We start from the raw sequence: 24,045 nt of genomic DNA, 5'->3' as shown, positions 1-24,045 counted from the left end.
AGCATGCTGTGACTCGGCTGATAAATCGAGAAGATTTCATCAATCATTTTTACAATTTCAAATGACACTGAAAGCTGCTTCTCGTTATGACGTAGTGGACCAAGTTAGACTTCCGAGACCATTATAGAGCGACTGTCCTGTTTGCATGCAAATCATACTTCAGTGTAGTTATTGAACCGGGATAACATGATAACAGAAGTTCCGATAGTATACAAAAACCAAAATCGCTGTAAAGAAACAGAATAAATATTGGATTCATTGTGCTTCATATGCGTGTCAAACGATCGCTATTGGCTGGTAGGATATGTATCTGGGAGCGTATTTTGTCGAGACATAATATCTTTGAAGTTAGCAACACATTTTTATCAATGTTTTAATTACATTATAGTAATTACACAACGTCTTTTAGATGAAACAAGTTACCTTTATCGAGGTACACTACAGGAAAAAAAATTAGTACACCTGGAAAGACGATGTCGGTTTTGACCCAATGATGGCGTATGCAACCTGGCGGGTAGTAGATGACTGGTAACACAGGCCAAGAATGGAAAAAGTTTTTGCTGAAATACCTTATTGTTATGTTTTTTAGGTTGGGAAATCCAAATATGATACATAAAAACCTGGGTCACCTAACATTTCTTCACATTTTACCGTTAAATTTATTAAATTAAGCAATTTTTTAAAGAATTTAACAGCTTTTATAAATTTAAAATAATTTAAAAAGGAAGTGTAATGACTGTAGATGGCGTTGGTAACACTGCAGAAAAACATTTGCTGAAAACAAGGTCGATTCTGTTTTTGTGTTAACAGATGGTGTTTTGTTTCCTGTCAACCTAACTCACTTTCCCATTTCCTGTGTGCTCAGAACAATGTCTAATCCTGGTTGTAAAAACTCTGCTGACAGGTTTTGTTATATTTGTGGTGAATTTGTGATTAAAAAACACGAGAGAGACATTGCAGGCTTTGCGAAAAAGTGTTATATCAGACTTTGGATCTACACTTGACGATCAAGATAAATCTTGGGCGCCACATAAGGTATGTTACGTGAGTGTTAGAGATCTGAAAAAATGTCCCAAAAAGGAGAAAAAAACCTTTTGATTTGCTGTTGCTATGAGGAGCTAAGAAATCATTCCGATGATTGCTACTTATGCAGTGATAATATTAGTAGTCAATAATTGTAAAAGTAAGAAGGTAATAAGCTGCCCTAACCTTCCTTCCACCATCCGACCAGTAGCGCATGATGTCCATTTGCCGGTTCCTGAATCACCAATGAATTAAATTCTATTCCAACAGAAGTTTCTTCTGATGTACAGCCTGTTTTAGATGAACCAGATGATGATGAACTCCATTTTAATACATAAAGTCTAGCGCCCAAATTGTTTATTCAGACTGAGCTTAAAGATTTGGTTAGGGATCTGGGCTTAAAGAAAGAAATAGCTGAATTGCTTGGCTCTAGATTCAAAGAAAAGAACTTATTGGCAGTTGGAACCAGCATATAAATGTACAGAAGGAGAGAGCACCAATTTTCCAAGTTTTTTCAACAAGAAGGTGATTTAATGAGTTTTATATTGAATACAAAAGGGAAGACTGGAGGCTGTTTATTGATTCGTCCAAAACTAGTTTAAAGACTTTTATTACACTTTGGTAACATGAACGCATCTATAAGTGTTGGACGTTCTGTACATATGAAAGAAAGCTATGAAGACCTAGAAATATAGCTAAATAAAATAGGCTATTTTGCTCGTGGTTGGATGATACGTGGCGATCTAAAAGTAACGTGCGTGCTCCCTGGCACTAGGCCAAGGGAGCAACACTGGTGCAGAAGGAAGTGGCCTGTGGGGGAGTCTTTAAAACCTGGTGAGGAGAACATCCTTCCCAAAAACGTTGTAGATCCAATAAACGTACTGCTACCAACTCAACATATAGAGTCAGGCCTAATGAAAAAGGTTGTAAGGGATTTGCCTAAAGATGGACCATGTTTTAAGTATCTCTGTCAGAAGTTTCCACACCTTTCAGAAGCTAAACTAAAAGCAGGCGTCTTTGTCGGACGTGACATTAGAAAATCGATGTTTGATGTTAACATTAAATCCACAATGAAGCACAGGTATCATTCAAGCAAGTCGTTACAAAGTTCTTAGGACATTAAAAAGACCCAGAATATATTTCTATTATTACAATGTTAAAGAAGTTTAACACTTTAGGATGTTTAATGAGTTCAGTTTTTCAACAGTCACCTTGATTACTTTCCGGACAATATGGGGAATGTTAGTGAGGAGCAAGGAAAGCGTTTTCACCAGGACATTAAAGTGATGGAAAAACGCTACCAAGGCCGCTGGAACACCAACATGATGAGGGACTACTGCTGGTCACTTCACCGAGAAGTTCAGCAAGCGTCTCATCGTAGAAAAAGCTACACAAGAAGCTTGAATGAAAAAAGAGGAAGGAAATACAAACCAATTCCAGCTTTTTATATCCCGCCTGCTAGGTGGGGCGTGGGTCTGCTCCTGTAAACTTAAGGGTAGGCCGAATGTGGGAAGGGAGCAAGAGCAGGTGAGGTAAAAATCCCACAGTTCTGCTCGTAGAAATGGTTTTACTATCTCACTACCCAATAACTTCAATTCATAAACTCTAACTTAACTTTGGCTGAGACGAGCACGTAGGTGCGAAGCTATACATCAAATCTAACATCGACTAGAAGCTACAAAGACAAATCTGTAGTGGCTCGCCCACTATGAAATAGAAACAATGTCGGTTGGTCGTCTGGTCGGAAACAAATGGGCTGAATCTGGAGCGGCGCTCGTAGAGCTGCACAGCGCGAGCTAGAGGGCGCTGTCGTCGATGTCGGTGTCGTAGTGCCAACCTACGAACTTGCACCTACGCCGTAGCATCGCAGCTATCGATACCACACAGCTCACAAGTGAAACCTCTATTAACACATATCATCGTTTTACGTAGCTTACTGTAAATACAAACCATGCTGATGTAACAAAGCGGTTCATTAGTTTCCTGGTTTATCGTTTAGCATAGGATTTTATACTACATAGTAAAAAGTATATTGCTTGAAAACGATGGCCAATACAAAAAAAAAAAAAACTAATACTAGATTTGACTGAGCTCATAAAAATCTCTAAAGATCAGATATCAATGTAAAAAAAAAGTTTTTTAAAAAATATTTTCCTTGGCCTGTGTAATAGGTTCACGCCGTCCACCAACAGACAGCGTAGTGGCGTAGCTAGCAGGGCGTCATTTGTGTCTACACAATCTCATCCAGAAGAGTCAGTGTGGTGAAAAGGTGTGAAGCAAGCAGGCGTACCACGCAGACGAACTCGTGCCTTCTGCAGCCAACTGAGCCAGTTTGAAGGAGGGTCAGGTTGTGGCCTTCCGACTGGCGGGATGGTCCTATTAAGAATTACAATGAAATGAACACCCTTAGCTGCTTACAGCCGTTCACATACGTCAACGGGGACCGATGAAAATGTGTGCCCCGACCGGGACACGAACCCGGGATCTCTTGCTTACATGGCAGACGCTCTATCCATCTTTTTTTAATATATATATTTTTTATTTTTTACATGCTTACATTTAGGAAAAATTTGCAAATGAGAATTCTAGTAACTATGTGATACAAGTAAGTGTTACAACAACAAAGGTGGCATAAAAGATTAATCAAAAAAATAAAAATGAAAATCACTGATGCAATTCCAACTAAAAGGTTCTTCAATAAATGTAACTGGTTCCACTTGGTGCTTCGCCATCGTTATCTGATATCTCCAACAGCGCCTTTCAAGGGCATCTGCAACAGAGGCATTCTGATTCGCTAGTGCCTCAAGGAAAACAGCACCCTTGCAGCAGCTTGTCTCTTCCTTCGCTCATGGCTGACAAGGCAGAACGATCAGCCATTAGTGTGATGCGGCACAGAACATTATCCGCAGCTTGGCACTCCCCAGCTGAGTGGGGGGTTAACGAAAACGCTCCGTAAATAATTGTAGGAACCACCAGTAATCAAGCTGCTCTTTCTCTCCGTCGCTAAAGATATAGGCGACGGTAAGTCCTTTGAACCATGTAAGTGCCTGATATTTTGCGGCCGGAAAGTAAGTTTCGTCTAGACAGAGTAGGGTCTGAGGATCAATCATATCAGGTGTGACCCGGAGGTAACAAGTCAATATCTTCTGTGTCAGTCGCCGAACTCCGGACGATGATGCGCAATTAAAACAATGTTCATCGGTATCCAGGAGGTGACAATCTGGGCAATAAGGTGAGTCTGCCAGTCCAATAGTGTGAAGTCACTGTCGTGTGGCATATTTTTTGTTGGCGATCTGATCCCACTTCGAACGCACTGTGGATGACAGAAAGTTGTGGTGTACCGTTTTCCACACTCTTGGCCAGTGAACGGTATGGTACTTGTTTTCCACCACGTTATGGGGAACAGACCAAAGAAGGTTGGTATAAAAATCTTTCGCCTTTGGTGGACGTGTGGCGGAGAGGTTCGAGCTGACATAGCTGTAATCAAGAATGAAGGTCGACACATGGGAGAGCTGTGGTGCGACGTGCGCAACCGACACCGGTGGGACGTTAGAGACTGGCATCAGAACCTGTAGTAAACGACCAGTGAGAGAGGTATATTGACTCTTCCATCGTTTCCTCATGTTGCTCATGTAAAGGGCAGCTGCTCTCGCCCTGACGTTCACCAATCCGAGCCCCCCTTTGCGCACTGGGTGTGTAAGAGTGTCGTATCGTACTTTAAAGATATGACCTGCGGAAACGTAGTAACTGAAGGCCGCCTGAAGCCGGCGACCTATCTGCAGCGGTAGTGGGAGGACCTGTGCCACGTGGTTGAGTTTTGATGCTACGTAGAGGTTCAGGTATTCAACACGTTGCAGCTGATTCAAGTCCCGGAGCAGGTTCTGTCGCACCATTGCGCGTATGATCTGTAATAACCGTCGGTAGTTTGCTGCAGCTGTTTTACGTACATCTTTCTTGAACGTGATTCCCAAATATCGCAGATCAGTAACTGGTGGGAGAGAAGCGAGGACTTCCGCTCCGAGACCACGCCCAATATCCAACGCCGCCGACTTGTTAATGTTCAGAAGACTGCCTGCGACCTGTCCGTATCGCTCGATCCAGGTTAGTACGCTTTGAACTTCGTCATTGAAACGAACCAGCAGTAGCAGATCGTCAGCGTATGTCCTGTAGCGAAAGGTGACGTCCCGCAGCGTGATGCCAGATAGGTGGTGGTTAAAGCCCCCTAGGAGTGGCTCGAGTGCGATGGCATAAAGGTAGGTAGAAAGGGGACAACCCTGTCGTAGGGACCTCTTAATGGGTACTGGTCCTATCGTCCTTCCATTGACCTGGACGTGTGAGCTGGCTGCGGTCGAAACACGCCGTAGGGTGTCGATGAGGCCCGGGGGGAATCCCATACAGTCCATCACTCGTAGGAGGAAGTTGTGGTGCACTCTATAAAAGGCGCGGTTGAAATCTACGGAGACGATCGCCGCTCTCAGACGGGACGCAAAGGCGCCCTGCAGTCACCGGTAACCATGTGTGTGTTGGCTTCTCCCCCCTGCAATGTCTGTTGTGGAGCGTGAATCATAGGAAAAGTCGTGTTAATACGGCTCGCCATAATCCTGGCGAAAATCTTTTAATCGGCGTTCAGCATTGTAAACGGCCGATAGTCGTTAATCGATCGCCCTCCACCTGGCTTGTGTACCGGTATGAGAAGTACTTCTACAAACGATGGCGGCACGACACAGTCTAGAGACATAACTTCGCGGAACATTATAACCCCGCGAGGCATCATGATGTCACGGAAAGTCCGGTGGAATTCGATGGGAAATAAAAAAATGGCTCTGAGCACTCTGGGACTTAACATCTGTGGTCATCAGTACCCTAGAACTTAGAACTACTTAAATCTAACTAACCTAAGGACATCACACACATCCATGCCCGAGGCAGGATTCGAACCTGCGACCGTAGCAGTCGCGCGGTTCCGGACTGCGCGCCTAGAACCGCGAGACCACCGCGGCCGGCTCGGTGGCCAATCCATCAGGTCCAGGAGACTTATTCACTGCACCTTTGTCCACGGCGTCTTCGACTTCTTCGAGTGATATTTCCTCTGTTTGTGCATTCACGGTAGCCTCGCCGACAGTACGTGTTACCTGCTGTAACACTTCAGTAGTGGCCTCGTCACCGACGGTTCTTTCCTGGTAAAGATGACGAAAATGATCCTCCACCGCCTTTACTATGGTTGCTTGGGTCGTACATAAGCGACCGTCGTGTGTCCTGAGTTGTGTGATTAAATGTTGGCGTTGTCGGCGCCTATCCGCCACAACGTGATGCACAGTGGGTTCCTCTGCAACCGTTCGGTCGTGCCGTCGCGAGCGGACTACTGCACCTTCTAGTCGGCGCTTCGTCAATGATAGTATGTGAGCCTTGATTCTGCTTTGGTCATGTTATCTCTCCGGGGAAGGGGGTAAGGCGTCGAGGTCCCTGAGTGCCGCGTAATAAAAATCGAGGGTCTGTCGATGCCACGCAGTCACGTCCTTGCCATATTGCATAAGTGTCCTACGGATTGCTGGTTTGGCACAGAGGAGCCACCACTCCAGGGTCGAGGCGTATCGTGGGTGGCGGCGTTCACAGTCAGTCCACGTTGCTGCAACTTGCCGACGGCAATCCAGGTCCTGGAGATGACTTATGTTGAGCTTCCAAAAGCCATTGCTGCGCCAGGCTTGTTGGGGGCGTAGGTGTATAGTGCAGATATAGGCAATGTGATCGGAATAGGCTTGAGGCAATAGTTCGTCGTCCACCACACCTTGTGTGAGATCTTGTGACACATATATGCGATTAAGTCGACTGGCCGAATGACTGGTAAGATGAGTGTGGCCAGAGCGGTTACTGTGGACTTTTCCCACGTGGCGCACAAGTGAAGTTCTTGGATCATCTCACCCAGTTCCGGACAGGGCATGTTGTGTGGGATTTGGTCTGTGGGGTGAAGTGTCCAATTTAAATCACCGTCGAAGACGCTGTGGTCGTATCGTCCAAGGAAATGGGGAGCGACATCCGTGGGGTAGAATGTGGCGTGGTCGTTACGTCTTGTGGTACCCGGCGGCACGTAAACATTAATGAATCGGGTGTTGAGCGCCGTGAAGGCTATTCCTCGTGCAGAGGGAAGATACGTGACGTCGGTAACTTCAGTACCATCACGCACTAATATTGCCACTCCGATATCTGCAGGGCTACCGGGCGTCACATATGTGACGTAACCATAAATGTTCGGGACTGCAGTCGTTTTCACTTCTTGTAGAAAAGCAAAGTCAACTCCCATGGCTCGTATTGTTTCTTTCAAAAGTTGGATCTCGACAGGAGAACTGATCATGTTGGCTGGCAGCGGATCGGGATCTTGTGTCTCGACGTCCTCGGCCCACGAAGCAGGCGAGGATGTCTGTTCATGTTCCATAGCCTCGGATAGTAAGGGACCGGGCGACTTTGCTGCCTGCGCTGGTACCTTCCTGCTGCTCACTGTTTATGTCAATGAGCTGCTAGTCGAAAGCTGCATGTTTTTCTGTCTGTCCTGCAAGGTTGAGGTCAGTGGAAACAGCCTCAGCTTCGCGGTTGTCTTCTTGAGTGGTCAGTTGTTCTTCCCCGGCCGAATGCGAACCGCTGTGTTCCGACACGGTCCGACGACGGCACTTTCGGCGTTTCGGTGATCGCTGTTTTCGTACGTGGCCTTCATTCTCAGAAGACGGCACTGACTCACGCTCCGCCGGGACAAACGCTTCGGTCGGTACACTAAGGTAATCAATTGCCATCTTGCTGTCGTCAATGTCTGTCGCGTTCGGTAGCTCCAGAGTCGTAGTACTATTTTCCACTACTGGCCATGTCGGCGGATCATCCAGATTTTTGTCTGTGGAAAGTGATTCCTGTACCGCCGCCGCGTAAGTCACGGGGAGAATAGTCTTCGTCGCTGGAGGCGCAAAGTCCTTCTGCGGGAGTTGTGTGATCCGACGCTAGGGGCAATCGGAACGAAGGTGACCATCTTTGCCGCACGTCTTCGGCTGGCCATCATAAATAACTATGCCCCGGCACCCTCCTATCTGTAGATAGGATGGCAAGTGTCGTTGGAGATCAACACGCACTTGGCATACTCCATTGAGTACTGCATACGCCTTAAACTGAGCTTCTCCGTTGGATGGTGTAAGTGAAGAGACGTGTTCACGTGAAGTCGTTTAGTTATTTTAGCACGCACTAAGGGACAGTAGCGTTGCATTGTATTATTGTGGCTGTATAGATGTACTCTAGCACTAAGGAGGAGTAGCTTGGCGATATTTGGGTTAGGATTTAATATGTGACATCGGCGTGAGCGTCGCATAGGCTCCTTAAATTACGTTGGATGCTGCATGTGTGGTCTGTATTAAAGAGAACGGTCGTCCCACGTAATAGTTGCTTATTGAGAAACAGTCGAAAGTTGATTGAAGATCTGATAGCTTTTCTAGTTGTTCCTAAACGACAAATCAAGAACCATTTGTTAGGACACCCCCAAAAACGCAACACGGTGAAATTTAGGTTTTTTGTTTTATTTTTTTACTACATTTCCGTTTAGAGGAGTTTGGAATAGAGAACCAGCACTCGTAAAGTATAACGCTGACTTGTACCTACAAACAATTAATTGCAGGAAATAAAGAATTAACGGTTGTAAACCGAAAAAGTCAGTACTAGCCTTGTCCTCAACACACAGACTGACAAAAAATAATCAAATGCTTACTTCAAAGACTAAGACTAATATCTTAAATATATAATAAATTAATTCCAAAGGCAAATAAAGTAAAAGGCTGGAATACTGATAAAGACAAAGTTTAAAGAAATTAAAGTGAAGATTAAAGAAAATGAATAGTAATTTTAGATAATAACTTTGAACGGAAAGAAAGATAATTATCTTTATTTAGATACGAAAAGCAAGTTTACATTTTATTGAAAAGTGATTAATTATAAGCGAAAAGTTATTCCATTTAATTCTTAAAGATTGAGATTAACGAACTAGTTTATTACGGTAAAATTTCAGTACAGTCAAGGACAATATTATAATTATCGTTGACCGACAAAAATAATTAAACAATATTAAATTATATCTTGCTATGTGAGCGCATTCTTCAGTACATGTAAAAATTTATAACGTTCACACTAATAGAGTGTATATACGATTATTCATTAAAGCTTTAAAAGAGGAGGAACTACAACAGGCGACTGATCTACATGACGGATTCATATGTTGTATATGAATGTTATCTTTGCTGGTACCTATATTGTTGAGAAAATGGTTAGCTGTGTTGTCAGAGTACACAAAGTAAACTTCACTTTAGGTTGCTGTTGTTGGTGAAGTAACTACATCATCCCTACTCCCTGTAGACACACACAGTTAGTATTTTTCTGGTGATTGCCACTAGCTTTGGTGGTAGTTCTTTCAAACTTAGTGAAACCTGATAGCCAAATGCGCTTTTGTAATTAACATCCATTTATCGGACCACATTACACCACGAAAAGTGTTATTATGTCCATTCTTTAGTACAAAGTGATGTCGTAGCGAGCTGTAGTGTGGTTTACAGCGTGAGAAGCTGAACATTAAATCTTACGTGACGTCGTTAATACAGACGACTATCTCAAGATACACAGATTACGTCGTTGAACGTAGGTCAGGTGTTGTCAGGACAGCTTATTGTAGTATTACAAGAGTGACGTGCATTGTCCGGCGTTGCTTTTCACCTACGTATTGCAGTGCTATTAGAGCCTGTTCATACAGTATTTTTCCTACGAGTCAGTGGTGTTTAAAGCGTGGCGCAATGCAAACCCAGTTGTGACGCTCACTTGCTGGCAGTTTATCAGCTGGAATTCAATTACTGGTGCTACCATTACTCTTCTTTTCTTCATTTTATTTTATTCCGTGGAATGTTGAACGACCCATTATAAAAAATAAATATATATTTAAAAATTTCAGTTTATATGACTAAGTTAATATATTCAATTTAGTTACTATCACTGTCCTTGTAAGTCGAAAGTGTTAATAAAAAAGGACGTAATACGAGGACATTTAATATGAACTGTATGAACAACCGCTGCCTCGTACAGCAACGAATGAGAAACACACCTTCAAAAGATTCCGTGCGCCGCCGCTTCTGGAAGATTACTTACGTCTTGGCGCAGTGATAAATTATAGTGTCAGTGACAGTAAAAAGTACGTATGTTAGTCCTGTCGACATGGATTGTTTCCCAATTTAGGTATTTTATGTTATTAAGAGTTAGATGAAGTAATCTAATATCCTGTGTATGTTGTAATATATGATCGGCCTCCTGAAGAAGTGAATGTAGCTTTACTAAAAACAGCAACAAAGATGTTTTGTGTGTTCTAAAATCGATGCACATTATGCGAACCACATTGTCCACGTTGTATTGTCTGTTGATTTATAATTTTTCCCGGAGCACTTGTGATTCAGTTCCGTAGGGCACCAGTAGTTTTCTAATGGTTTCATTGGGGATTTGGAATGGTAAATCATTAATGCGCGCCGTGGTTGGTCCGAGTCCTATGCCTTTTTACTGTTTGCTTTCATATGATCACAAACCAGGGTGTTTCTTCCTGCATGAGTCGTCTGTAAGTTTCTCCCTCAATCAGATCGTGATGAACAAACGTTTGCATTGCTTTCAGTCTGTTTTCTTATGTTTAGACAGGACATTGTTATACAACACGTTGCTGTGAAGGTTTAGATCACTAAGCTAATTCACGAAGTGTCAGAATACTTTGAGATTCTCAGAAACAGTGTTGCTATGGTACAGCTGTTCATGTCGTGGATTCTTTGCATCGCTCCTCAAGTACGAGTACAGAAAGAAGTTGATGTCGTAGTTTGTTTCTCAGTGCCGTATGTTTGGACCTGCGTGTGGAACATTCATTTTTCTGTATTTTGCAAAATCTGTTATTACGTCTGTTGAGAGTGACCTTGGACATTCTTCGCCAACCTTATATAGTTCGTAATTATTCTCCTACGCCATGGGATGTATGAGAAACTGAGTGGAAGTCCTTTACGACAGCCTGTGAATGTTCCCTTCGGGTCCCGTGGACGACGAAACGAACCATATCGGACACGTGTGAAGATGTATTTGTGTGTGTGTGTGTGTGTGTGTGTGTGTGCGCGCGCGCGCGTGTGTGTGTGAGTGAGAGAGAGAGAGGGAGAGAGAGAGAGAGTGAGTGGCGGGAGGGGGGGGGGTGAGATCTTTTCTAACCAGTATTTCCCATGTTTGCCAAGACTAATTCATGTTGGCAGGAAGGCTGGAGAGTTTTGAGTCAATATGGTACTGTCGTGGCTAAAAGCACATCTTCAGCGCACTTAAACAACAGTAGGAACAGTTGCAGACATTCAGTGATGATGACTGCAATCTTGAAGCGTGTCTTCTTTCGCTTCGAGCCTGTTGTTACTAACGTTAATGTATGAGGGAATATAAAAGAAGAAAATGTGTTAGATCAAGGAATCGAAAACACAATATTATTATCTCTTCAGTTTCATACAAGATACATATTAGACACAAGGAGCATGCAGTGTGATTGTGGAGGTCTCATAGACATAGTCCCTGTGGAAGAACACGCTTACGACATATCCGGGTGAACCTGAATCACTGACAAAAACTCCAGAGATTGTTCAAGGACATTTCCTAATTATTTTGGTATAAAGGAGCAGTGATCTCTGGTGGATTCTCACAGAATAATAATTTCATTATGACGTATTCGTATTGTTATCCCAATCACCAGATATTTTCGGTGTAATATGGATACAAAGCAGAAATGTGATCAGGTCAGAAATCTGTAATTATTACCTTTATTTTTTTAAATTTTTTTTAAAGATCGATTTGTGTTCCGGAAAAAGATAGAATGATGGGAGGCGATAGTGATCCTACGACATAGACTGACTGGGTGGAGGCAAACCCATTTTTAAAGCGCTTATAGATTTAAAGACAGTGTTGGCTGGGAAACCGTGAAGGTAAAGGGGAAAGAATGCAGTTACTGAAAGTTCTAGAGCTTGTACAGAAAACAGACTGCAGTTACCAGATTCGAACGGCACAAAGGGAAATCGGTAGTTTAGGAGGACTTGATACAGGGCTTTAGCCTTTCGTACATGTAATTCAGTCTGCATATTCAGGCAGTAAAAGAAATTAAGGAGACATTTGGAACGGGAATTAAAGTTCTGCGAATTGTATGTGGCGAGCAGAGGGAATTAGGTTAGAAAATGAGACACTGACCGTTTTCCTGCTTGTGCATTAAAATAACTGACGATAACAAAAGTAGGCATGATATAGATATTTGTGAAAAATATAAATTTCATAACACTGTATATAAGTAATTTAGGATTTGTTCCTGGAAGTATTTCTCTGTAGTACTGTATAGAAATGAAATGTGGACGATTAAATCGTCAGACGACAAGAGAACAGGACCTTTCGAAGCTTGGTGCTACAGAAGAATGCTGTAGATTTTATGGGTACGTCGAATAAATAATGAAAGCGTACAATTCAACAGAAAGTAGGGGTCGGTTGAAATGAGACATCTGCAGGTATGGAAGGAAGTGTTGGGATTGACGGCGACTGCTGTACGAATGGAGAGGTGAAGAAGTTTATGCAGAGGACAGACTATCATTGGGCTCTGTACGAAACTAGTCTTCGACTGAAGACCTCAACAAGAAAACGTCAAACGAAATGTTGTTACTCTCTAACGAACCACCGGAGGCCATGGGTCCGTTACACCAAAGTAGAAATTATCACAAAAAACCTTGGAATTTTTTTGGTGGATTCGCAGTTCACCCTGTGTATCACAGTTTACTATCACAAGTAAAAGAATCTACAATATTAACTGTAACGGCGTCAGTCTACTGAGAGCTTCTTGAAGGAGCCCGCCACACCGTACATGTCGTCGGCGTAGTGGTTGTCAGGCGGCCGCTTACTCTCGTCCGCGATGTAGCGGTCCTGCTCCAAGAACCAGTCTCGCATCTTCTCTGTTCTTCTGAAGAAATCATCTGAAATAAAAAGGTACATTCAATTTTTCAGTTAGCAGAAAAGTTATTCATTCAAGCGACAGGTAAGCGAATGCATCTTTGTCTTCGGTGCTTTTTGTTTTATGGGGATTACGCTGTGGTCCAAGCTATAATTTCTCTGCCAAGCGTTTCGTCTTCAAACGCAGAAGACATCATCAGAAGCTATAAAAATTCAGATACCAGTAAACATACCAGTAAACACTTAAATGAGGTGTGCAATATCTTGAAATTCTAGTGAAAAAAGAAACAATTAAAATGAAAGCCCGAAAGAAGACGTACTTCTTTACAAATCTGGTTCTTCCTTGCAATATGAAACATATTCCTTTGTAGAAATCGACATAAAAATAGCACACTGCATTCAGTTTCGAAAAAGTGCTAATAATATTGATAAAACAGTAAGGTAATGTATAATAGTATACATCCTTTTTTACAAGAAAGTTTTCTAAAGACGTTTGTTTTGCCTACACTTTAAACCGAGTGCTAAAGCAGAAGACAACTAGTTGAATGAAACATCTCCCAATTCGTTAGTTTATGGACAGCTTTACTGAATTCGTGTTGCTTATCGGCAGACAAATCTTAAATGGAATTAATAAATAGGTATTTCAACACCATGAATTAACATGAGTCTTCCAAGTTAGGAGAGCATGCAATATCGTCACAGACAGTTTGCAAATTCGGCAAGGAGGCCAAAGTGGATGTACTGGAAATAACAACTAGAGCGCAAGGAGCACCGCTGACAGTACACCTGAATACAGGAGTACCGGCACCATTGTCACTGATTAGCACTTCTACTGTACACGACGGAGCGGTCTAGGGCGCCTGTCACGGTCCGCGCGGCTACCCCCGTCGGAGGTTCGAGTCTTCCCTCAGGCATGGGTGTGTGTGTCGTCCTTAGCGTAAGCTAGTTTAAGTTAGATTAAGTAGTGTATAAGCTTAGGCACTGATGACTTCAACAGTTTGGTCCCATAAGTCCTTACCACAAATTCCCAAAATATTTTGTTCACGGCGGAAGATAATACATCAGCGTGTGACTTGTGCCCAACTGGAGAGGTCTATGTCAGAAGGTGCATTTGAAATGGTTATCCAAGACTGAAAATTAAGGCTCTCAACAGACTCGATATGCGAATGATTGCCCGTTAAGTGATTCAACCTTTTACAAAATTACGTTGTGTATTGATCGTTGTGTATTGATCAGAAGAATTTGTAATAAAGAACGGACTTGAGCAGGGAGATGCCCTGTCTCCGCCACTTTTTAATTTAGTCCTAGAATATATTTTACGAATGGCAGCAGATAATTCAGAGGGTGTGGAGTTAAAAGGAAATATTAAGATATTAGGGTATGTAGATGATCGAAAAATCATTAGCGATAGGAAAGAATCTGTAACAGCAAATGCGAATGCGTTAATCAAGGCTAGTGAAGATGTAGGTCTAAGGATAAGTGAAGACAAAACTAAATACCTGGTTACTACTAGAATGCCAACAGCAGTAGATCAGGAAATGTTAAGAGTTGGAGACATGCAGTTTGAAAAAGTGAACACATTTAAGTATCTAGGCGTGGACATCACTTCGAGAAATGAGACTGATCCGAACTGAAGAAGGCAGGAAATGCGTACTACTTCTCACTGAATAGATTACTTTCATCACAAATATTGTCTAGGAATTTAAAGATTAGAATATATATAAAAAATTATTATTCTGCCATTTACGCTGTATGGGTGTGAGACTTGGTCTCTCACTGTGCAAAATAAAAAGCCGTTTCTAGTATTTGAAAACAAAATTTTGATGAAAATTTTCGGAGCAAAAAGGGATGACATTACCGGAGAGTGGCGAAAACTGCATAACGAAGAGATTCACGAACTCTATTCAAGCCCTGACATAATCAGTATTATGAAATAACGTAGGCTGCGATGCGATGGACGGGTCACGTAGCTCGAATGGATGAGTGCAGGGCAGTGCGCAGAATACTGGTAGGGCACCTAGAGGGGAAACGTCCTGTGGGGAGACCGAGGCGTAGATGGGAGGACAATGTGAAGGCTGATTTGAGGAGCCTAGGTATTGAGGGTGAATGGAAGGAAATAGCCCAAGACAGGGACAGATGGCGAAAATACGTTGCTGCGGTAATGGACTCTCGAGTCCGGTATGACCAGTGAGTAAGTAAGTAAGTAAGTATTGATCGTTATGCGAATCACTCTTTATGGAAGGTTTGACAGTACTTTGTTCATAGTAATAATACACGATCCAGTCACATTAATGTTCAGTATCGACGTATGACAACAACTCACAGACCGCAGGTGGCAGCACTAGCAGTAGAGGGAGTATACAGTGTGGATCGACGGCGGGAGGGAGTGCGGGAAACAACTCAGTGCGGAAACGGAGCCATTGATCTCACGTCCAAAACGGCTAATTTTGTAAACTGTTCGAATGTCGCCATAGTTAAAGCATACTGTGCGTGGCATATGTCGCTATCTAAAACAAGCACCAAGGTAACTGTAGTCCACCACGGGCTATAAACGGAAGGGGTGAAGGATGGCTATGGAGAACTGTTTGGGTGAATAAAAGGGCGACTGTTGGGCGAGTGACCACCCAGCTGAACCAAGGGTCTACCGGCAGTGTCTCCTCATCGTCGGATCAGTGAACGTTGCTGTGATGGTTCTCCTCAGCAGACGCCTGTTTCATGCAAACATGCTGACTGCTGTCCACCGGGGACGAAGGCTACAATTTACACGCCCATACCGCAACTGGGCGTCCACCGAATGGCTGCAGGTAGTCTTTTCAGATGAATAACTTTTTACACTCCATCGGACAGACGGCAGTTGGCGTGTACGACCCTGTAACAATCGCGGGAAGGGTCCAGACCGGAGGAGGGAACGTTATGTGTAGTGTCACCGCCAGACACCACACTTGCTAGGTGGTAGCCTTTAAATCGGTCGCGGTCCGGTAGTATACGTCGGACCTGCGTGTCGCCACTATCAGTGATTGCAGACCGAGCGCCGCCACACGGCAGGTCTAGAGAGACTTCCTAGCACTCGCCCCAATTGTACAGCCGACTTTGCTAGCGATGGTTCACTGACTTCTACGCTCTCAATTGCCGAGACGATAGTTAGCATAGCCTTCAGCTACGTTAATTGCTACGACCTAGCAAGGTGCCATTATCAGTTATTATTGATATTCTGCATCATGTACCGTCCAGAGTGACGTTCTTCATTAATGGATTAAAGTTAAGTATTCCACCAGCTACGTCCGTTTGTCTTAAGTCTAATTTCCTTGTCCTGTTCCAGACCTCACGTCAGCCTGCATGAGCTAAAACGCGTGCCTTTCGGCCCCCTCTAGTTACACGGTGTTGGCTCTCCTGCCAACCACAACATTATGGTCTGGGGAACGCATTAGCTACATTCCCTGAGTGACCTTATCATTCTGGAAGGCACAATGGAACAATACAAGTATGTGTCTGTCCTTGGGGATCACGTACACCCCTACATTCACTTCATTCTTTCTTCTGTACGTTGGCATCTACCAGTATGACAATGCAAAAAGTTATGTAGCTCGAAGTGAACGTGCGTGCTTCGAAAGGAACCAGGCTGAGTTTACAGTGCACTTCTGGCCACCAAACTCCGTAAGTTAGAACCAGTCAATCTGTGGGACTCGATCTCTTCTCGCAATGGATTCGACCGACAAGCCAAATGTAGCTGGCTCCAGCGCTGGAGCTGACATGGCTCCATATCCCTGCCGGTATCATCCAGAACCTATGTGGCTCTCTTCTCACATTGCTAGCAGTGGTCCGCTATGCAAGAGGTCCTTATTCAGGTTCGTAATAAATCGTCAAATTAAAGTGGCTGGACCATGTAACAATAATATAGAGATTAGACTATTTATTCTTGTACATCTTCTGTCATCTCGTAGTCATTTATTTCCTGCGAAGCATAAACCACACCATCAAGTGTAGTCAGCAACAATGATGGTAGGATTCAGCGATTATTACCAGATACACAGTGCTTTATCGGCTCAACTGCAATTTTATTATTAATGACCACCGGCTCTCATTCGAATTATTTTGAATCATGTTTTACACTTCTCGGGATACTATTAGTTCCAAAAGCTTTTAATGGCAGGTTGACACTAGAGATATCTGCCATTGGTGCCACTTAACCAGAACAAAAGTACAACAGTTTCCATGCAGAGGCTGCAGCTCTTTATTTATAAATAGCTTGTCGAATAGTGGTTCTGTTTTTAAGACACAAATTACCAAATAGTTTTCTTCTTAAAGCCTATTTCTCTTTTTAGTTTTTGGTTTGACCACTGAAGAGAATGCTTCAGAGTTCATTTCTGGAAAATAATTTAATAGTTTCTCTTCCACGTTATGCAAACTTTGTATCATCCAAGGGACGTGAGGACTTACTACCACCGACTGGTAGACTGCAGTTTCTTCGACACTCTTCTGAATGGAAGGGAAACACTCAGGCATCATCTTTTGTAAAGACGTTGACCACAAACAAAGTTTTGTGAGTTATCATTGGGTTTGCCCCTGGCTGTTCTAATGTTTTCTTCTTTCCATTTTCAGGCTTTTATTTAAAATTTTTGGGTGGTTAAAAGATCAGCGAGAAACGCTAATTTTAATATCCAAAAAGGTCACAAATATAATTTGCATATCTAGATTTAAAACCTTGTAAGAACATTAACAATTTATCTTATAGTTCCAGAACTCGTGTAACTACCATTTCTTTGGAAAGCCCACTGGCCTCTGCCTGATAAAGAATATTTTGATGCAGCGAACCCATGTCTTTGCAAATTATTCTAAACATTCGAATTTGCAACGCTGTACCTTTAATAGAGTTCACAACTTTGACCACCTCTTTAAGCACATCTTTTAAATCAAAAGTTAAATCCGTAGCTGCCAGAGCTTGTCGATGAAGAGAGCAGTGTGTTCACGAATCATCCGATATTACTGATTCTAATTTCAGAACGAGCTCACTTTTATTGCCAGTCACAGTTTCAGCACCATTAGTAGAAATGGCGATACATTTGGTCTAATAGATCTTGTAGTTTCGAGTGCTTTCTAAAAACATGTCGTGCAAATACTGGTCATTAGTGTTCACAGGCAGTGCTTTGCAAAATAAAAACATATGTTTTTTCGAATATGATTTTCACATGCCACTATCACTTGTACCAAACATGGAGAGCTGTACAGATCTTTTGAGAAACTTCTCCATTTTATGCTGGCTCGGACCGAAGCGCAAACACGGTCTTATCACGTCCGTACTCGGTGGCGTACTCGGAAAACTGACTGAAGGGAGTTGAGATGTGCGCCTATGCGACCGCTGACCAGTTCTCGCACCCCCCCGCTCCACCCCACGCCGCCACCAAGCGGCAACGAATATACTTGCATATCACTGCTCACAGTGCGACAACCTTACAACCTTACACTGTGCACTTGACATCACAATCAGTTTAGTATCACTAAAAAGAAAAATATTTTGCTTTTGAAATCAATGACATACTTTTATTACGAGTCTGGGGTGGGGTGGGGGGTCACCAGATTAGTTTTTTTTCTTTTTTAGTTGGGAAGAGGTCGTGTATTCGAAAAGGTTGAATAACACTGCTTTATGCAGAAGGGAATTCAACATAGCACATGGACGACTAAGGGAATGTTGGCATCAACCACAGAAAAAGTAGTAATTTATTATGTTGGTAGAATGCAACACTTATAACAAAGAAATCAATGTGCCAAATTTGAAAAAAGTTTTGAGTATTGTAACGAGTATTGCAGTATCCAATGCCCATACTGGAAGGTTGTTTTTATTGATGACTACCAGATGGATTTCTGTAAGAAACAGAAGTTTTGTTGAACTTATTAAGGCTGGATTACAAATAGTTACAAATTTGAACTTTTCGTTTAAAGAGTTTTCAAACAAATAATAGATGAAGTCACATTTTTAATGAGTACAAATCAAACGGTAAATACTAATAGGGCTATAATTTTATGAAAGTTGTTGTAATTAAATATTTCAGTGATTATTAAGAGTGCTATGATGCTATGAAAGTTACTGTACTTAAATATGACTAGTGCTAAAATGTTCTGAAAGACGATTTCATTAAATATTCTTATCTACCGTGTACAATAACGAATTCTATTTAATTTTCAAACTGTTTGCAAAAGGAGTTCCAATACATAAACATTTCATGAACCACTTATTATCTGTGTTTAATTTTGTATACAGTTGTTCATATTGGCCTAAAGGTAAAACATACCGATCATGCCACAATGGGATTACGTTGGGAACAATTCGATAATGTCCCGTGCTTTTAGTTTGAAAACCTGGCAGCACCATTTATCTACACTACTGGCCATTAAAATTGCTACACCACGAAGATGACGTGCTACAGACGCGAAATTTAACAGACAGAAAGAAAATGCTGTGATGTGCAAATATGAAAAACTGAAAGTTACAGTCGAGTAATATTCCGAGAAGAGACGAAAATAGTCTGCGGGTGGGAAGGTATGACTATATGTTACACTGCTTAGGCTATCATTACTAAAAGATGACTTACATACATGTTAAACCAAAATATCCATTTACGGGGTCCAACAGTTTGAGCGAATTCACTTAATCACATTGATAGCATTGCTCACTACTGGAACACATATATAAAAATTATATCGGGTTTTTACCCTGTAAATTGCCATCATTGGTCAGACACTGAGTGAGGCATTGTAGATAAGATTTCAAAGTGAGAAGATGAGTCAACTACAGCGAAACTAATGCACTAATAGTCTAACGAAACAAGAACTCTATTCAGCTTGGAGGTGTACCTCTATGCAGTTCTGATTCTTTGACATTTCAATAATCGTTCTCTTTGTTAATATGCACAACGTACGATAGCATGCCTTGCTTCTTTCCTTATTGCAGACGTTTAGGGAATATTAAAGGACACGTTCGCAGGTTTTTTGCAACCGTGAACTATAAAAATGTTGTGCATACGTGTACCAGCTTCATTACTATCGAGACAAAAACAGCAAAGGAGGAATTAAGTGGATTATGAAGTCATGCCTTTGACATCACTTCCTTCTGTTTTTGTATATTCGAAATATGTCAATGAAAAACAAGTCACATTAACGAAGCCACGTGTCTCGTTATACTAGAGCAAATACGCACTCAATTACAGAAAAAACGTTCGGAATTGCGTTACTGATGCTATGTTATTCTCGTAAGTACTGTAATCTTTAGTATTTCAAATAGATGTTGCGTGCACGCGACAGAGATGCTGAAAAAGAAATAATCACAAAGAGCAGTGTGCTAATGTACTCGGCCATTTAAGATGGCGGCAGGCCCCGCCCACCCTGGCTTCAAAACAACGTACAGCCTAAGTCTATAGTGCCATCTACCTTCTTTTTTTACCTTCAAGACGGCGTTTGCGAAAGTGCTCAGACATAACACATTACTAGACCGACAAACGCACATCTTTTACTGAAGCCTGACGTTGCGTGATTTATGATGGAGGCATCAGGAAATTTGTTTATGGTACTACTACGATCTTCCGAAACGAAATGATCTAAGTTTTACGAGGTAGTCTAAGCAAGTCCTGCAGCTGAGAAAATATTTTTGTACTAGTTGAGATTAGCACATGCATTGTAGAATCGTACTATGAGAAGAACAAGTTATACATATATATGTTTAAAGGAGACTGTAGATTTCGTAAGAACACTCAAGCACTTTGTGCTTTTACTACTCGAAGAATAGCCTAAGATTATCAAGACTGGTTAAAAACAGAACATTCAGCTGTGTCTGTTAACACTAGGTTTATTAAACACTTAAAGAATGTAAACACCCACGTTACTTTAGATAGGACAAATTGTGATGTGATTATTTAGGGTTACGTATACAACAAAAGCAAAAATACGACGTTTCTAGAATTGCGTGTAAGGAGATGCGTTCCTTTCCCTTCATCTTCCATCTGCTGTACAAAATATTACAACCAAAGACGACACATGCATTAACCATTATGTTAAAACTCTAAAGGTAACGTGGTTACTTCAGCTTATCTCCATTTATTACGACTGTTTTATTAGTAGCTACACAGTTGAAACTTCCTGGCAGATTCTAGATAAACAGCTGTTTACTCCTTCCTTGCGGTCGGAGGCATATTGCGATTCTTAAGTCTTGACTTCACTGAAGTGAGTGATATCTATACGGTATTGCCAGTCTAGTAATATTATGTTCGTGCGTATGTATGTAGTCTCTGGCGCTAACAGTTACACCTTTCGCTTTCAGAATTCCAGACTCGTGGTACATAACAGTACGAAATGCTGGTACTGTGTTATTTGCACTTGTTATATATGCACTTGTTATAGGTTTACACACGAAATAAAATGTGACTGTACACACTACGAACCAAAAAGTCGAACGAATCTCAGCGTATATGGTACAAAGACTTAAATTTTCCCCATTATGCACCTCTTTCAGTAATAATGCTAGGAAATCGGCTAATAATCTATAACCAAGGTCATAAAAACAAATAGTTTGTGAAACGAGTGGCAGAAAGTGTGTAGTTGCAAGTAATCGTTATTTTGCATGTGGTCACAGTAAAAGCAACAGAATTACCACGAGATATTAATTTATGAACTTTAAAGTATCCTTCCACCACTCTAAGTAGATCCCTACTGTCAGTGCATACTTACAGGCAAGTTTGTTCATAGGACCGGCAGTGCCTCCAAGTTCATCCGGCAGATATTCCTTTGCCACTTGGTCAAACAGCGTCGTTGATCCTGGAGGATGGACGTGTATCTGAAGGAGAGCAACATTCCCTGTTACAAGGTCTCAGTGACAAAACCACATCCTATACTTACATCTGCATCAACATCCATACTCTCCAAATGGTGTGGAGAGTACACCAGAGGGTACTTCCCACCGTACTACATATTAGCATTTTCCTTCCATTCCATTCACATACCGAACGAGAATGACTGCTTAAATGTATACAAAGTGGCCAGAAACTACCTGAAAAGAAGGTAACGGTGTGCTGTGAAATAACCGATAAGATAAAAAAATTCGCTACGTTCAGCTGTTTCCGTGTTAATTAGCATTGACGTGAACAATCAGGTCGTTGCGTGTGCAAATTAAAGCGGTCTGCCAGATGAAGTGTCGCCATACGTGTTCTTTGTTTTCTGTTGTAAGACCGAACCAGAGAGCGATACAAAAATTGGACATGGGATGATAGTAAGGATCGAACCCGAGCCAAAGCTGAACAGTCTCCTGCTCTATCATCTAGGCTATATATCTGGCAGGTCGCTTGAATGTACGTGCGCAACGACCCGATTGGCTAGCTGTAAGGCCAATTAACCCGGAAACGACGCAATGTACTGAATTTTCTCTTAACGATTGTTGCTCAGTACGATCTACTCTACAATGCCCTTAGACTGTTTCTGACCACTCTGTATACGCTACGCGTGCTGTAATTTCTCAGTCCCACTCACTCGACCACTGTTCTGGGATGAGGCGCACGAGTACCACGTTAACGTTTATCTTTGTACACTGACGCCATTTTACCAGTATTCTTTCATCGGCGTTAGCAAATGGTACTCTATGTCAGTATCTCAAGAAATAGCCAGTGACTATGAAGGAGAGATTTCATACAAGAGACAGTACACATATATAGTTAAATGTCATGTAAACATCTTTACAAATTTATTTCACTCGTTTACATAAGGAATAGAATGAAAAATTAGCACGTTTACAGGTACAGTGTGTGAGCATCATATTTACATGGGGCATCAACAGACGCCAGTGAACGCAACCCAGATGACAGTGACCTTAAGTGGGCCACATAAGAACCAAGCATAGTGCATTAAATCGCTGTGCCAGTAACAACAGCAACTCACTTGCTGGAAGAATGATTTGTAGTTATATTCTACCTGCAGCCTTATGGTACCTTCAATTGTCCTACGATTATAAAATCATCCCCCATGGTCATTAAACCAAGTGTTTGCAATAATTAAACTGTACTCTGCGCAAAATTCTACCAAGTGGCTCCCCCTTTCATTTCTTTCCCCGTGTCCATGATCTCCTACCATTTTTAGTTCTTTTCCTTCTTCTAATATAGAGTTACATAAGCCCATTAAATGAAAATTTTGTCTCCCTTAACGAACTGAATAATGTATTTTATCTCATGGAACATTATTTTCAATCTCTCCATCTTCTCCGGAGCTAGTAGGCATGCAAACATGTACTGTGGTAATAGGTCTTGGCTCTCTGTCTGTCATAGTTTGCATAATGTGTACACTGTGCTGTTCATAATAGTTCACCCAAATTCCAAGTCTGTCATTTATGATTAGTCCTACTCCTACATTGGCGCTATTTTCTTTTGGGTTGACAACCATGTACTCACCCAACTAGAAATCCTGTTCTTGCTGCCACCACACTTTATTGGCACCTGCTGTATCTAACTTCTGCTTGTACATTTCTCTTTTTAAACTGTTTCAACATCTTACCTGCTTCAGGTATCAAACTTTTCCACATCAACGTACAGTATATATTGCAAATATATTTTGTTTCCTGCGGAACAGAATGGTTACAGGTTGCGATTTATAATTATGAAGCATATATGAGACATATGAGTTGATGTGTTGTATGAAATCTGGGAAAAAATTCTTTTCTCGATAAGTCTAAAAAATCACCAAAATTGAATTCGACGGTTATACACAACACAATTTTTGAACACCACAATGTGCGGAGACAGTCAGAACAGGTTAATCTTGGATGAACGTCGTCAGTCTTCAAGAGTATCACGTAAAATATAAAGTTCCACACTGAAGGCTTGATGTAAGCCAGAAGAGACAAGCTAGAAAAAATACGAAGTTTGCAAACACAGTAAACAGAAATGAAATACTTACGCTGAATGTATCACTAACAAACCTGTCTCATTTCAGTCCAAACGAAGAGGAAGACTTACTCAAAAAAAAGGTATGCATCCTACGTCACTTTACATAAAATGC

General features: G+C 41.9%; 1 protein-coding gene across 1 annotated transcript in view; it reads right to left on the bottom strand.

The window, feature by feature from the left end:
- Window positions 1-11,495: 11,495 nt before the first annotated feature.
- The window catches only part of LOC126272158 (retinol-binding protein pinta-like), a 260,190-nt gene continuing 247,640 nt past the window's right edge, over window positions 11,496-24,045 (bottom strand). Inside the window, exons 6-7 of the mRNA XM_049974791.1 lie at window positions 21,733-21,838; window positions 11,496-13,040 (exon numbers count right to left, since the gene is read on the bottom strand). Coding sequence (XP_049830748.1) covers window positions 12,889-13,040; window positions 21,733-21,838 — 258 coding nt within the window. The 3' untranslated portion in view covers window positions 11,496-12,888. The remainder of the gene's footprint in view (window positions 13,041-21,732; window positions 21,839-24,045) is intronic.

This window comes from Schistocerca gregaria, chromosome 5, assembly GCF_023897955.1.
Source record: "Schistocerca gregaria isolate iqSchGreg1 chromosome 5, iqSchGreg1.2, whole genome shotgun sequence".
Taxonomy (NCBI): Eukaryota; Metazoa; Arthropoda; class Insecta; order Orthoptera; family Acrididae; genus Schistocerca; species Schistocerca gregaria.
This window is presented reverse-complemented; position numbering and strand designations above follow the sequence as displayed.